The sequence below is a fragment of the Lissotriton vulgaris genome, chromosome 11 (assembly GCF_964263255.1).
Source record: "Lissotriton vulgaris chromosome 11, aLisVul1.2, whole genome shotgun sequence".
NCBI lineage: Eukaryota > Metazoa > Chordata > Amphibia > Caudata > Salamandridae > Lissotriton > Lissotriton vulgaris.
The window spans coordinates 371,674,323-371,690,650 of NC_141699.1; the positions used below are offsets into that span (position 1 = coordinate 371,674,323).

The 16,328-nt window shown below is 44.3% G+C and overlaps 1 protein-coding gene across 1 annotated transcript in view; it reads right to left on the reverse strand.

Annotated features, from left to right (window-relative positions):
- ANKRD39 (ankyrin repeat domain 39) overlaps positions 1-16,328 on the reverse strand; it is a 120,067-nt gene that overhangs the window by 92,253 nt on the left and 11,486 nt on the right. The window contains exon 2 of the mRNA XM_086943354.1: positions 2,910-3,042. Coding sequence (XP_086799480.1) covers positions 2,910-3,042 — 133 coding nt within the window. The remainder of the gene's footprint in view (positions 1-2,909; positions 3,043-16,328) is intronic.

Below are 16,328 nucleotides of genomic sequence, written 5' to 3' on the forward strand. Positions count from 1 at the left end.
GGACTTTTCTCTAAATTAGAAGGCATTCGGCATGCTCCAAAATCAGAAGTCCGTAAAGAAGGATGTCAGAGGTTGGGGTTCTTACGAGTAATCAACATCTCTGTTGTGTCTGTGTTGTTTCAACCAGTGATATCCCATGCACATTCTTAGTTCTGAAACACAATGCTGAAGCCTTCAATCTAATAGTTAGTGTAATCTGCACAGATGGATAGTTGAAATTATGAAAGAAGGAAAGGACAGCATGTGGCCTAAGGTACAGATTAAAAAAGCAAAAGGAAGAGACCCTCTGGATATCACGTTATCCTACAAAGAGAAGAAAGAAAAGGCCCAAGTGCTGCTTTCTAGGAAAAAACGGAACCATGTTAACAGTGCTTACAGTAGCGGCGAGGTGAAATTAATCTAATAGAAGCATATGCTCGACAGTGTCAATGGCCACCAAAAGGTCGAGCAGAATAGGAGCGCTGACACTACCATGAAGTCATCTAGCACTGTAATGATAATGGTTTCGGTTTCTCAGCTGGACCGAAACCTTGCTTGTGCTTCATCAAGCACATCATAATTTCGTAGAGATAAGAATAGTGATCTGGATACATAAGACTGCAGAATCTTGGAGATTGTCGAGAAAAATGTGATACGACAATAGTTACTAGCACTGGATAGATTTAACCCGGTTTCTTCAAGAAGGGGGAGTACAATGTCAGTCTTTAAAGAAACCCAGAACACGACCATGAATTTGAATATCAAAGAGATGGCATATCATGATATTTGTCAGCAAAGAAGAAATCTCACAGAAATAGATGCAGGGATGAGCCGTATTTGCATTGTAGTAATTGAAGTAATGTCGAATGATCTATTATGTCTATGGAGTAGAAATCATTTCAGCACGAAAGATGAAGTGGATAAGAGACGCAACTCCTCAGGAATATCTTTGGTAGAATCATGGATAGAACCATTAAAGATTTTAAACAAGGCTTTTTATTTGTTATTAGCTGCGGGAATTCTGCATGAGGAGTACTGTGGATGAGCTTCTCTAATAGCTAATTTTTTTTGTATATATTTTAATTGCTATTGGGAGTCATTGTTACATCTCCAAATATATTTGGTGCAATTAGTCTTTCATTTCATTTCAATTTAACTTGGTTAGAGGGTCATTAAACCAAGGAGAGAGAATTTAATTTGAGTGCTAATCAATCTATAAGAAACACGTGACAGTATATCCAATATTGAACACGAATGCAACATGCAATGAATTTGGCTGAGGGACTGTCCTGTGTGAAACCAGCATTCACAGACGACTGTGGTAGAAGTCCTGCTGCGGCCACTTTTACTGATCTCTGGAGTCTGTGTGAATCTGTAGATTTAAGCAGTTAGTAATGCAAACTCAACCAGAAAGTGGTCTGACCTGCCAGAAGGTGGGACGAGGGTACATGAGATGAAGCATCATAATGTGATAATTAGATCTGGAATACGACCGGCCTCATGATTAGCTAAGCATGAAAATTGAGTGTAGGCACAAGAACTTAGCAAGCCATGAAAAGGTTTGGACATAAGAGACAGAAGACGTACTACATAGGGATTGATGACACCCAGAATAATTGGGCCAAATGGGCTCTCATGCTCCAGGCATAGGGGGTACTCAATGGGCAGGGATGTGGTGCTACATTTAACCAGGTGACATTACCCCATTTCTCCACATTTACTTTCTAACTATTGGCATAGGAAGGATCGCCATCTGTATCCAAGGAACTTTTCTCAAGGATTATTTTACAACTACTGATATGAGGTACATTAGTCTAATTTTGAGGACAAAAAAAATCAGAATGCAGAGGGGCGAACATCTTAAAGGGGGGGCAAGAAGACATGTGGAACCAATATTCCAGACGGTAAAGGGCAGGGCTTTGTGTGCAAAAGGTTAAAGAACGGCTAGAGTAACCCCTTTCAGACAAACGTTTGGGATTAAAGGTACATTTTACAATCACAATTAATTATATGAAAACATGATGAAGAAGAGTTTCTTCATTAAGTTGTGCTCCCTGAGTTTATGTTATGTTTCTCTTTTGCTGGTATAAAACAGATTAGAGACAACAACGACAGTACCTGTTAGAAAATATGTAATCCTCCCCTCCTATTATATCCAGGCCAAGTACGAGACCCCGTGGTCTTCCTTCCTCCCAACCAAAGGTGGTTAATAAACTTTGAACACATTGGAAATGAGCCTGACCCACACCTACTGAGTTGGAGAAAGGGGAGGCACAGGTCCTTTCCTCATGAAAACCTTTCAATAACAGATCTAAATTGTGACTTTAACAAACATTTTATTGGTTATATATGCATCTTAAAAGAACTCCTTAACAATTCAAATAGGTCAGTGTTTGACAACCGTACCCAGGAGCACTATTTCTCCTCCACTGCAAATCATCTATTGGTGCATCAGAAAAATGAGATCTGACTGAAACCGTGGACGAACAACTGAAACATATTTGTTATAACTGATGTAATTAATAAGTCTTACTGTGGAAATACCTCGCCAGAAAAAATGCAACTCAGAAAACTAGAAGTTCCAAAATATTAAAATAATGTGCCACGTGATACAATATACAGTATTGTTTGTGTCACATCAGCAGTGGTTTACACCAGTAATTAACTTTGCTCCAGACCTGTACCTTGCAACAATCGACGGTCCCGTGAAAATGCTCTGAGTCATACCTCAGCTCTCCACAGTCAGGGCAAAAAGCCTCTTAAGAGCCCAATTGGGGCACTGCATTTATAATGATAATGAATAGCACACACCAAGCACCACAAGACTAGAGCCCATGGGCCATTATGGAATTGTCTGCCCAGCTCACCAGTTGAAATCTCACTTAAAGAAAGCAGGCATGTCCTTCTAACAGACCACAGACTCTTTTTACCTCTTTCGAAGTCCATCTCATCCAGTGTTTGGTGAACACTCTGTGACGTCACCGAGCAACCATGAGAGCAGCAGGGGGCACCGTCCACATGCTTGCAACTGTTGGAGGCCATTAAAACCCAGAAATGAGCTTCCTGTGAAGGGTGGCGAAAAGAGAGGGTATAAAGAGAGTCAGAGGTGTAACAAACATACACTAGGGATCAGTGTACTAGGCAAGTTAATGTGGGATCCCCTTCCCAACCAAGAATTTTAATAGTATATGATGCTTAACACAGCAAGTCTCTTTCCTAAAACATCGTGCCGTTATTTAGAATTAATGACCCTCCCTCTTTAGGTGTATGACCTTGCTGAAGATTTGACCAGAAACTCACATCCATTTTTCATATTGAGAGTGTTACATACATTTGCTTCAATAAATAAAAGAATCCGTAACAGCATAAGGGTGAATAACTTTTTGTTGAGTGTTGGAGACAGAGTTTTCTTTCAAATAAATAAAATTCAACGAACCTACATAACACTCAGGGTACCCATACACATACACAAAAACCATGCTAATTTGAAATATTGAAAGTCTAGTCTGTGTAACCTACGTCCATGATGAATGGGCGTAAAAATGTAATTATTATATCAAATGAAAAGGATGTTGGACCATTCTTGCCGACTGAGGTGGTAATACCCTTCAATTTAGATGTTTTAATATTGCCCCAGCTCTTTAGTCACCTGTCACACCCTAGTCAACCTCACCCGCACTGGTATATCTCAATACCTTTTAGCCAGGTTGACCTTTTCTGCACTTATTGAAGCCCAAACAGATCTCCCTCCCTACGCCTTCTTGCTAGTGGCACCGACTGCAACCGCTTAGTTTCCTAACCCATCCTATGCCCTCTGATACTTTTTCTCCTTCACTGGACTCTATGGACAGCCTTTTCTCCAATTGGATCCTGTTGCAAGGTGACACCTTTTTGGGTGGTCACCCCTAGTTTTGTATTTTTTGGAACTCACCTGCTGGTAATCTTAAACTCTAACACAAGAACATTGCTGCCCATTGCATAGTGTATGTGCTCTGACCCCTAAAAGGTGCCAACATTTGCTTAAAGCAAAAAGGGACTCTATCTCTTTTGAGGAAGAAACATCCCCACAGAGCCCTCCACTGCTGAAATTGTAGAGATATATATACAGTAACAATGGTTAACCTTGAGGTCAATTTGAATTGTAGTACATTTTGGAAGTAAAATTTGCTGCGAAAAATCAATGTGAATACATAAAGTACTGTTCAGCCTTGAACAATTGAAAAGAAAAAGGTTATACATGTTATTAAAAATGAGTAGGTAAAGGAGTGATCATGGCTGGGGTAGAAGGTAGGAAAAATTACCTTAGGATGATAGAGCAGCTAATGCTCAATTCCATTGGTATTAGTGCTGTTGGTGAGCCTCTTGAGTGTGGACTATATTTTTCAAAACCCCACAATTGAAGAACCTGGGGTATATGAAATATGTTTTACGAACAGTGGTTCAAACGGGCCTGTAGTCCCGTATATGTTCCCTTTTTTGAGAAAGGAAAACCAATTAAAATAGGTTCCGTACGTTTTGATTGTGACTCTATAATATACAATGTTATGGAAATGCAAACATTCTAAAGTGAAACAACTTCCAAACAGTTTAGTGTATAATGCAATTAAAGTATACAGTGCAGTACATCAAGATATTTTTTCCCAATATATTTTTCCCAATATATTATTTTTTTTATTGTTTTTTTTTTATGATCGAGTGCTCACAGGTAAGTGAAAATGATGAGTGAAGGAAAAGTAAAAACAGGCAACTCTTAAAAAGCATAACAGTGAACTCATATAAATGAATTTATATAGTAAAACCAGGAGTTAAATATAGTTATGGGGTTGACGGCGTTTCGATCTCAAACATTTGAGATACTCTTCAGGACAGGTGTGTGAACACCTGAAATCACTGGAAAACAAAAGAAAGAGGAGGTAGTAAGGTCAGAGCAATAAGGGCCTAATATAGTTAAATTACAGGGTTATAAGGTAGATGATAATAAATATGGATAGTGCAGATTTGGTAAAGGTCATCAAGACGGTATGAGGCCAAATAAGGATGAACTGGTGGAGGTAAGGCCAACATGAGTTGGTGCGAGTTGCGTCGCCTGCATCGTAGTTTGAGCCGGATAGGAGAGACAAGATTGTGGTTTTCCTGTAGTTAATTTGAGCACCAAATTGTGGACATAGTAAATGCAATGGAACTTACGAAAGGAACCATTCAGAGTGCGAGCCTAAGCACTGTGGTGTCTCGCGCTGAAATATAACGAATCTTGATGTTTCTATGACGGATGTAAGAGAAGGGAGTTTGAGATGGTTACATTTAATTGGGGCGTGTTCATAGAATAAAACGTTGGTGGGAAACTTACTTGTTAGGTATCAGTATGGAAGGGCAGCGGATATGATCCGAGCTGCAGGGGAGGGAGGGCACACGTGTTGTTTAGAGAGAATTAAATGAAAACCCCTGGTGTCGAGCATCACGGAAGGAGGTCTGATGAAAACTGCTTCTGTGGCGATTCTGTGACAACAGGGAGAAAGCCAACTTATGTTAGAGAAATTGTTAAAAGAGGGAGGGGGGACTAGCCCGATGAGTGTACAAAATTAGAGATGCCGTCACAGATCAGCTGCTTGACACTTAGGAACTTACTCAAACTTTTCTGTCTTCTAGAATTAAACTGGGACCAATCCATTCATTGTGTCCTAGTAGGCTTCTTTCACAGTCAGTCAGTCTTAAAGCACACCCAAGTCCCAGCCTACCACTTCCATAGATTTCCATTGACAGTTCGTCCTTTTTGACGCTATTTTCACTTAAGTCTTCAAAAAAAACAATTCTCTGGTTCCCATGATTGGATTTTTGTTGTTTCGGTCTTCTTTTGCTCATAATATTTTTCTCTTACTTTTAAAACTGTTTGTGAACTGTTATTGTATTTTGTAAGATTTTTCTACTGTGTATACAGATTAAATACTTTACACATTGACTTTGATTTATGCCTGACTGCTTTGTGTCACTTTTTTAAAATTAACTTTATTGGTATTTAGGAATTACACAGACATTATTTCAAAGGAATACACTGAAGTGAAATCAGGCTCCCCATCCCATCCTTCCTCCCTGACAGTGACAATGGGAAGTAAATTATATCATCAGTAAGTCTCCAGCTATCCGCCGGGGGGAGAGAAGGGAATGATGGCAACCTATCAAACCCATATACAGAAGAATTCATTTCTCGGATAAGGATATGAAAAGAGGAAGAAACAACATTACATTTGTTTTCTTGCAATGGTGATACATAGGCAAACATAATCAATTTCTTCATTCTGTCCACGGTGACCCATGCCAACTTTCAACATAAGTTCAAGTTCAAGAATTTATATAGCGCACTACTCACCCAGAGGGTCTCAAGGCGCTTGGGGAGGGGGTTCATTATTTATCGAATAGCCAGGTTTTAAGCTCTTTTCTGAAGGAGATGTGGTTCTGTGTGAGGCGGAGGTGAGTGGGGAGAGAGTTCCAGGTCTTGGCTGCCAGGTAGGAGAAGGATCTACCTCCCATGGTGGATCTTTGGATACGCGGAACTGCGGCGAGGCTTTGATTGGATGATCTTAGTTGGCGGGTGGGTGTGTAGAAGGATAGTCGAGTGTTGAGGCATTCGGGCCCTAGTTTGTAGAGGGCCTTGTGTGCGTGAGTGAGGAGACGGAATGTTATTCTCTTGTTGACGGGAAGCCAGTGGAGGTCTTTCAGGTGGCCGGTAATGTGATCTTGGCGAGGGATGTCCAAAATGAGTCTCGCTGATGCGTTTTGGATGCGTTGGAGTTTTTTCTGTAATTTGGCTGTAATTCCGGCGTAGAGGGTGTTTCCGTAGTCAAGTCGACTCGTAACCAGTGCGTGGGTGACAGTCTTTCTTGTCTCGGCGGGGATCCTATGGAAGATTGTTTTGAGCATACGAAGTACATTGAAGCAGGAGGATGAGACGGCGTTGACTTGATTGGTCATCGAGAGTGAAGAGTCTAGGATGAAGCCAAGGTTACGTGCGTGGTCCGTGGGTATGGGTGCTGAGCCCAGATCCGAGGGCCACCATGAGTCGTTCCAGGCAGCGGGGGTTGGTCCTAGGATGAGCACTTCCGTTTTGTCAGAGTTAAGTTTAAGGCGGCTGTCTTTCATCCATACGGCTACTTCTTTCATGCTTTCGAGAAGATTGGTTTTGGCGGTGTCGGGGTCTTTGGTGAGGGAAAGAATCAGTTAGGTGTCGTCAGCGTAGGAGATGATGTTAAGGTTGTGTTGACGCGCGATGGAAGCGAGTGGACTCATGTAGACGTTGAAGAGGGTGGGACTGAGTGATGAAACTTGTAGTACACCGCAGATGACTTCGGTGGCCTCTGAATTGAATGGGGGAAGTCGGACTCTGAGTTCTTCCAGCTAGGAACGAGATGATCCAGTCCAAGGCTTTTCCTTTTATGCCGATGTTGCTGAGGCGTTGTATGAGTGTACTGTGGCAGACAGTGTTGAAGGCGGCAGAGAGGTCGAGTAGGATGAGGGCCACTGTTTCTCCGTTGTCCAGTAGTGTTCGGATGTCATCTGTTGCTGCGATGAGGGCGGTTTCGGTGCTGTGTTTGGCTCGAAAGCCGGACTGTGAGGGATCGAGGGAGTTGTTGGATTCGAGGAAGGCGGCGAGTTGGCTATTGACAGCTTTCTCAATGACTTTGGCCGGGAATGGGAGGAGGGATATGGGGCGGTAGTTTTTAAGTTCAGATGGGTCTGCTGTGAGTTTCTTCAGGAGGGCGCTGACTTCGGCATGTTTCCAGCTTTCTGGGAAGGTGGCAGAGATGAAGGAGCAGTTGATGACATCACGGAGATGGGGTGCGATGATGGAGTCTGCTTTGTAACACCCCCCTTCCTCCTCCATGCTAGGCCATTAAGTAAGGAAAGGCGTTAAGATATACATGTTTGTCTTGGGCAGCACATTGAGATTTTAGCTATCGCTTCTTGGCTATAGCTCCTCATGATACTTCGGCACCAGTTGTGTTTCCTCCTCACCTACAGTCTCCCGAATACCCGGGGATTGTGGGTCTCTTAGTTCTGATAACATATAAGACCATGCCTGGAAATCGTAAGCAAGCTTTTCATCCTTCCGGGCAAATTTCATTTGTATTGCTTCCGCAGTCGCCCACTCACACATTTCCCTTACCCATTCGTCTGTTTGTGGGGGCATAGGTCGAAGCCATCCTATAGGAATGCATCTCTTTGCTAATACTAACCCCAGGAGAACAAAACATCTACTTAGCTTCTTGTGTTTTGGTGTAGGTAACAAACCAAGCAACACTTGTAGGATCTCCCTAGGGTCACCCAACCTGTGGCCCTCCGGAGGTGTGCAAGTACATTTTCCCAATAATTAGAGTAGTGTTGAACAAGCCCAAATCATATGGGAAAAGTCTGGTGCCCGCGATCTACACTTTGGACATTCATCTGTGCAAGCTGGGTAGATCATATGTAATGTTTATGGGGTGAGCTATACCTCATGAACAAGGTTGTATTGAAGGAGCTTAAACCAAGCATTGGAACTCACATTCTAAACCCCTTCATGAACCCTTAGCAATTCTCCTTCCGACAGAGGTTCCTGAACTAATACATCCCATTTCGACTGAACAGGCAGAGTCCCACATGGTGCATCATCTCGTAAGGCTCTGTAAAGATGGAACACCAATCAACTACCCTGCGCCATATATAGCATCACTTTTAGTGTATTAGTACTGGGGGGCTCCTCCAGTAACGGCAGTCAGATCTCCTGTGCTACTCTCGATATCTTTTCGTAGTGTGGTAACTACCCTGTTCCCAAATTAAAGGTGGCTGTCGCTTCCTCGCCTGTAATAAATTTCCTATCTACATACATACAAGCGAATGGACGCATTGCCAAAAGAGGCATATCTGGGTCATGAGGGGCATGTTGCACCACCCTCCGTACCACGTTTTCCCAAGTTATAGCCACATGTCCTACAATGTATGGAAGCGATATGGGGATCCCAGTACGAAGCATCAGGAGATCCTGCAAAGGGCGCCCGCTGCACATGTCCGCCAAGAGTCGCCTCTCCCAGTTATCTTCACTGTCCAGCCAATGCACTGTGTGCTGTAATTGGGATGGCATATAGTAAAACTCTAAACAAGGAACCTCAAGCCCTCCTTTACCCCATGTTCTTTGTTGTGTTGCCAGGCATACTCTCCTGCGCTTAATACCACACAGGAGGACTGCAAGTAGGCCATCTGGGGCCATATGTATCAAAATGTTGTTTTGAGATTCTCAAATTGGGATTTTTAGAGAATCGCAATTTGAGAATCGCAAAATGCTATGTATGTGGGATTTGCAAATAATTTTGCAAATCTCATATTCCTTATTTGCGAATCGCAAATTGAGATTCGCAAATAAGGAATACCTTCCCATTCATTCCTATGGGCTAGGAGGCCCATAGGAATGAACGGGAAGGCATTCTCAATTTGCGATTAGCAATTAGAGAATCGCAAATTGAGAATGCAATTTCAAAGGCGCCAAGGTGCCAAAAGGACACCCTGTTGTACCCCTGAAATATGTATGTGTGCACATGTGGCGCACATACATGCCCTAAGGGCATGTATGTACGCCACATGGCGCAAAAAAGTGAATTTTGTAAAGAAATCTCAAATTACCACGAACTTGAAGTTGGTGGTAATTTGAGATTCCTTACAGTCAAATCGCATTTTTCTGTGCTTCCTACATTGTATTTAAGGAATCGCAATTTGCGATTCTTTAAATGCAATCGCTAAATAGGGAATATCAAATTTAGCGATTCCTTATTTTGCAATTGCAAAAACAGTTGATGGACAGAATGCAGAACAATGTCATACATTCACCCCAGTACAGAGATCTGGCCCTAAATCCATCGTTTTTTAGCACTCCACACCACCCCAGTTCAGACATGACCCATGCAAATCAGCCTTGACCCTGTGCCTCATGGGAACAGTCCAGCCCGAACTGCCAAGCCATGTCTTTCCTGGACCGGAATCAAGCATCCTAGGACCTGTTTCTGGCTATCAACCGTCTTCAGCCAGGATAGCTTGACTCCAGTGGTGTGGAGAGCATGGGACTCACGTCTGAGCATACCCATCCCACTCGGGGTGACAATTGCAAAAACAACAGTTGAATGGGTGAATGTATGACATTGTTCTGCATTCTGTCCATCAACTGTTGTTTTTGCATTCCTTATTTTGCAAGGCAGTTTTTCATTAATACACACCACCAAGCCCAATTGCGATTGCAATTTGGAACGATACATATGGCCCTATGTGTCTAGAAGTAGTGCCTTGGAACTATGTAGAGCGAGTGTTGTAATGCGTACAGACATCGGGTAGGATAATCATTTTTATTATAATTGCAATCTGGCCTATTAGGGATAGCGGTAGGTCACGCCAAAATCGTTTGCAGCCAAGTAAACCTTTAATCTTTCTTCTGATGTTAAGATCTAGATACGAAGAGGCTGTATTTGCCAGTCGGATCAACAAGTATCTCGCTCCCTCATTCACCCACGGTAACCCCTCCTGTGGTATCTCAGAATGCGGTGTCACCGCCAGTCTGCCTATAGGGATCAGTTTGGATTTCCCTGGATTGATACGGAGATCCAAAACAGCTCCAAATTTTTGTAGCTAGCAAAGGAAAGAGGCACCAAACATGCCAGCCGCCAGAGGTAAACTAGCGTATCATCAGCATAAAGTGAGACCACATGATTGATCTCCCCCAGCTTAATCCCCAGGGTCCCATCCGTTCTTGCAGGGCAGCTGCCTAAGGTTCGATAGCCACCGCGAACAACAGCCATGGAAACGGGCAGCTCTGACAGGTGCCCCGGCAAAGGGCAAAAGATTTAGATACCAAGCTTCCTACTCTTGGCCATAGGGGCCGAGTAGAGCAGTTGGACCCATTTGAGAAACCCCCTCTCCCACTCCTACCCACTGGAGAACTTGCCAAACATAGGGCCAGTCAACCGAATTGAAGGCATCTTCGATGTCCAACAGGGCCAGAGCATAATCATCCTCCATCAGGCGTCACAGATTATGAGTAGTACTATGCTTAAATATAAACCCCACCTGATCTGTATGGATAAGGTGGGACACATTTGGGAGAAGTTGTGCCTCCAAAATCACACAAAGTATTTTCACATCTGAATTTAGAAGCGAAATCGACCCATAGGGATTGGCCGGTAAAGGATCTCTGTCAGGTTTTGGTATCATGGCCACCAAGGCCTCTCATATGGAAGGCGGTAAAGTGCCAACAGTGAGTGCTTTGTCAGAGACCTTCAGTAGGCGGTCAACCAGCAGGGGAGCGCACCTCTGATAGAACTCCACCGGTAACCCAACACTTCCAATGCTTTTAGCAGATTTGAGATGTTGGATAGCTATCATGATCTCTTCCCTATTATTTGGGGCACTCAGATCCTCAGTCACCACCAGATCCAACTGGGGGAGCTCAACAGAAGCCAGGAAGGCTCGTCTGCCTCCTGCGAAGGGACATGCCTAGCCAGAGCCTTGTGTGTGTGTGTGTACCATTTTCCCGCTGTTATCCTGGAGCTGCAAGATGGGGGATGTGGGCGACTCCCGTTTTACCATTCGAGCCAACAAAGCTCCTGTTTTGTCTCCTTCCATGTGTAGGCATTGTCGGTATGCAGTATGTGTATGTTTCTCCAACCTGCGCAAATCTGCTAATAAGGCTTCCCAGGTGGCACACCACTCCGTCATAGTGTGAGGGGCCTCAGGGAGCGCCGCTTCCAATTTACCCAACGTTGCCTCTTGTGTGGCTATGTCTTTTTCCAATTGACATCGGACCCCAAAAGACCTCTTAATACATACGCCCCTAGGGACGACTTTCATGGCCTCCCTCTCAAGTGCTCGGCTCAAGGTAGACCTCCAATTCTCCTCCAAGTAGCCCCCAAAGCATCTAAGAGTGTAGCTACAAATGGGGGCTCCCTCAAGGCCTCGGTACCAAGGCGCCAGAGGGATATCGCCAAGCGAACCCTGGCCCCTACAAGGCTTATCAACACAGGCGAGTGATCAGAGAGGTATCTAGGTATATAGGTTATCCCTTGCACCCCAGGCGTAAGTTCACCCGAGAAGAACCAATAGTCTAAACGACTAAAAGTTCCAGATGCTGGGGAGTGACAGGAAAACAATATTTTTGTTAGGTAACGTTCCCACCATATTTCACACAAGTGCATGCCGTCTAGAATATCTTGTATTGTCCCAGTCAATCGGGGCTTGGCATGGGCTCGGGGCTCAAGGTCCAGTGAGCCATCGAGGACACAATTAATGTCTCCTGACGATAGTATTGGTGCACCCAAGTATGGAAACACCACTTCCATCAGGGTAGGAAAGAAAGAGGGACAATCCGCATTAGGGGCATACACGTGAATACATATTTCTTTTCCATCCAATTTCCCATATAGAATAACATACCTCCCCTCTGGGCCCGCCACATGAATATTTTTTAAAGCATTTAAAGCATTATGTCACCAAGACTGTTATCCTATTTTATTTTATTTAAGTAACTATAAATGCATTGTTTTCATACAGCTTACACCATAAGCCATAGAAGAATTATATTTTGTTTAGACATCATCATTCTGAGCAGCATGGAGCAATACCAATCAGAGTTTTAGTGGATACTCATGAACGCACACCGGTGTATAGGAGATCATTTACACTATGAGAAGATATGTTGTATTACCACGCTATGGATTTGGGCTCCAGTTTACCAGCCTGGTGCGACTGCTCTACACTGTGCCGAAGGCTAGGGTAAAGGTGGGCTCTTACATATCTAATCCCATTCCCGTGTGCTGTGGCACTAGTCACGGGTGCCAACTGTCCCCTATCCTCTTCTCCCTGGCTATCCTGCCCCTAGCAGCTGTCCTTTGTAAGCGAGGGACCGATTGGGGTATATCCCTGGGAGATGATACCCATGTGGTATCCCTATATGTGGAAGATCTGCTACTTTGCCTTTGTGACCTCGGCTCTGTCCCTGCTGACTTAGCCAGCCTGTTGTCCGACTGTGCCGCCATTTCCGGTCTTAGGGTGAATTGGTCAAAGTCCTGTGTATCTCCATTCGCACCCACCTCTCCCGAACTGCCCTAACGCTATGTGGTGTTCCTGTTGCGTGGCAACCTGATACCTTCCGTTACCTAGGAATCCAAATTTACCACAAGCCTGCTGATCCTCTAGATGGAAACCTTGGCAGGGCCACATCGGCTATTCAGTCTCATATTATTTAGGAGCACATTCTCTTTATCTGTTATGGGTTGGATAGCACTTTTAAAAATGGTGGTCCTCCCGCGGCTATTATATTACTTCACTAATCTGCCGCACTATATCACCCCCTTACCCCCTTTTTCGAACTATCAAGCGTACTATGAGAGACTTTATCTGGAATGGATCACGCTGTCAAGTAGCACTTTCTAAATTATAGCTACCCACGGATCAGGGAGGGTTAGCTGTTCCCAACATGGAGCATTATTATCTTGCCTCTCAGCTACAATGGGTGGCTAGGTGGCTAGCAGGATTGCATCTCAATGACACAGCCACATGTTCACCTCCCTGGACGCTCCAAGAATTACACACATTGTTCCATCCTTGCCCGCAATCATCAGCCGGACGCCCTAATGCTTGTAGTTGCAGTCTGTTCATATCATAGGAACTTGCATCTCACTAGACTGACGACCCATTACGCTCCAGTACTACCTTTGTTGCCCCCCCCCCCCCGGTCCACAGAGGTATCTGCGTGATGGGCAGCGGGTCTCCACACGCTAGATGACCTATACAGAGATGGAGTTTTGCGGTTAACAACCTTTACGACGCTGTCAAAACACCGAAGTACCATTACAACGCAGCTTTTAGAACGCAAGTCGTTACCACGACTTGCACTGGAGGGCGCTCTAGACTAAGGAATAGTAGATTTACTATTCCAAAACCTTCCCTACTGTACGTAGGCTGGGGTTGGAATCGTAAATTATACTATTCCTAAATCCAGCACCCTACAGCGCAAGTCGTAGTAAGGACTTGCGTTGTAAAAACTACGTTGTGATGTACCGCGATCATTTTGATCGCGTGGTAACATCATACATTCAGTTTTGCTGCCCTTTGACACATTGGCAGATGAGGATGGGCTACACCCCAGACAGTTTTTGTTATACCCAGCCATGATTAGTGCCCTACGAAACCGATGGGGAGACATGTCAAGCGAACACCAGACTCATCTCACATTCCAATGCATTTGTGTGCTGGGAACGGATAGGCACCTCACCAGATGGTTCGTGGCCTCGTTTCGACAGCACACAGTGATGCTGCTTCTTTCTCTGATTTCAAAAGGACAGTGGTCCAAAGCAGTTTAGAGATATAGCATAATGATAATAAGACAAGCCTTGATGAGCCGCTTATATTTTCATCCAAGTCCAGCCGGACATGGAATTTATTTTATAACAATGGTAAAAATGTTTAGTGCATAAGCAACATTACAAGAAATAGAGAGCACAGTCCTGTGCTTTACCGCAGAGCAGAAAAGGTTGAAGAATAAGGGGTAGTTACGAGAAAGGAGAAATTGCAGGCAAAAGAGAAAAAGAGCAACCTGGACACTTTTAAATCAGCAATACAAGTGTTTTGCCAGAGTAGTAGATACAGCAATTGGTACACATTGGTTGTACTGTATAACTACTATAAAAGGTCGACGTTTCGATCCCGCGCTCTAAGATACAGTGGGATCATCATCAGGACTTTACACAATTACTATGCCTGGTACAAACAATGATGCGCCTCCTAGTTAAGGGGCGGCGTGCTTATCGGAGCTTGGTTATGTCAGCTGTGGTGACATCATGAATACACTCTGTAAGTTCTTGTTCGGAGGATTTCCGTCCAGTACCGAGAAAGGGGTTTCCAAGTTTCAGTTCGCTAGTAATTATTGCCGTCGTCCACGATGGGAGACAGTTGAACACGTATGCTGCCGGATCGGCAAATCGTGAAGGGGAGCAGGCGGTCCCGGATGGATTCTTGGATCCGTTGCAAGCAGGAACGATGTCTTCATTGACACGGCTGACACATGCATTTGGTCCGGTGGCCTGCTCTCCTTCACGATTTGCCGATCCGGCAGCATACGTGTTCAACTGTCTCCCATCGTGGACAACGGCAATAATTACTAGCGAACTGAAACTTGGAAACCCCTTTCTCGGTACTGGACGGAAATCCTCCGAACAAGAACTTACAGAGTGTATTCATGATGTCACCACAGCTGGCATGACCAAGCTCCGATAAGCACGCCGCCCCTTAACTAGGAGGCGTATTATTGTTTGTACCAGGCATAGTAATTGTGTAAAGTCCTGATGATGATCCCACTGTATCTTAGAGCGCGGGATCGAAACGTCGACTTTTTATAGTAGTTATACAGTACAACCAATGTGTACCAATTGCTGTATGTGCTACTCTGGCAAAACATTTGTATTGCTGATTTAAAAGTGTCCAGGTTGCTCTTTTTCTCTTTTGCCTGCAATGTCTCCTTTCTACCCCTTATTCTTCAACCTTTTCTGCTCTGCGGTAAAGCACAGGACTGTGCTCTCTATTTCTTGTAATGTTGCTTATGCACTAAACATTTTTACCATTGTTATAAAATAAATTCCATGTCCGGCTGGACTTGGATAAAAATATAAGCGGCTCATCAAGGCTTGTCTTATTATCATTATGCTATATCTCTAAACTGCTTTGGACCACTGTCCTTTTGAAATTAACTTAAACCCTTGGTCCACAGCCATTTATAGGGCCCCCCTTGTTTTTCGCTAAAGCTTCTTTCTCTGAGGCAGCGACGAGAGACAGATCTGTCCCGGCCATGTTCGGACAGGGAGTGGGGTGCAAACTTGAAAGCCCCATCAGGATTCCCCGGAACGCACGATTCTGCCTAATCCAATATCACATAACACAAAGAGAATATTTAACCTCAGACAAGATTAACCGATATTTCCAACGCACTGATGCGGCCTGCCCCAGATGTCAGGCTGTAAACGCAGACCTGCTGCATATGTTATGGTCCTGCTCCAGCCTCGCTTCATACTGGCAATCTCTTATGACTTCACTGGACAACTGCAAGTGTGGCTCACTGGTTAGAGGAGGCAGACCTGGAAGCAGAGGTCAGCCTGGGACCTGGGTTCAATTCCCGGCTCTGCGGGGTCTTGAGTCCTAAAATGTCCATGGACTCGACAATTCTCGCTCCGATGCCTACTCGATTCACAGGTTCACACTCTGCAACTCTGGGCAATAGCTTGCTTAATCTCCACAATGGCCCCTCGCGGCGGGATGCCTGGCTTTCACCTTGTGGATACCCTGCCGGG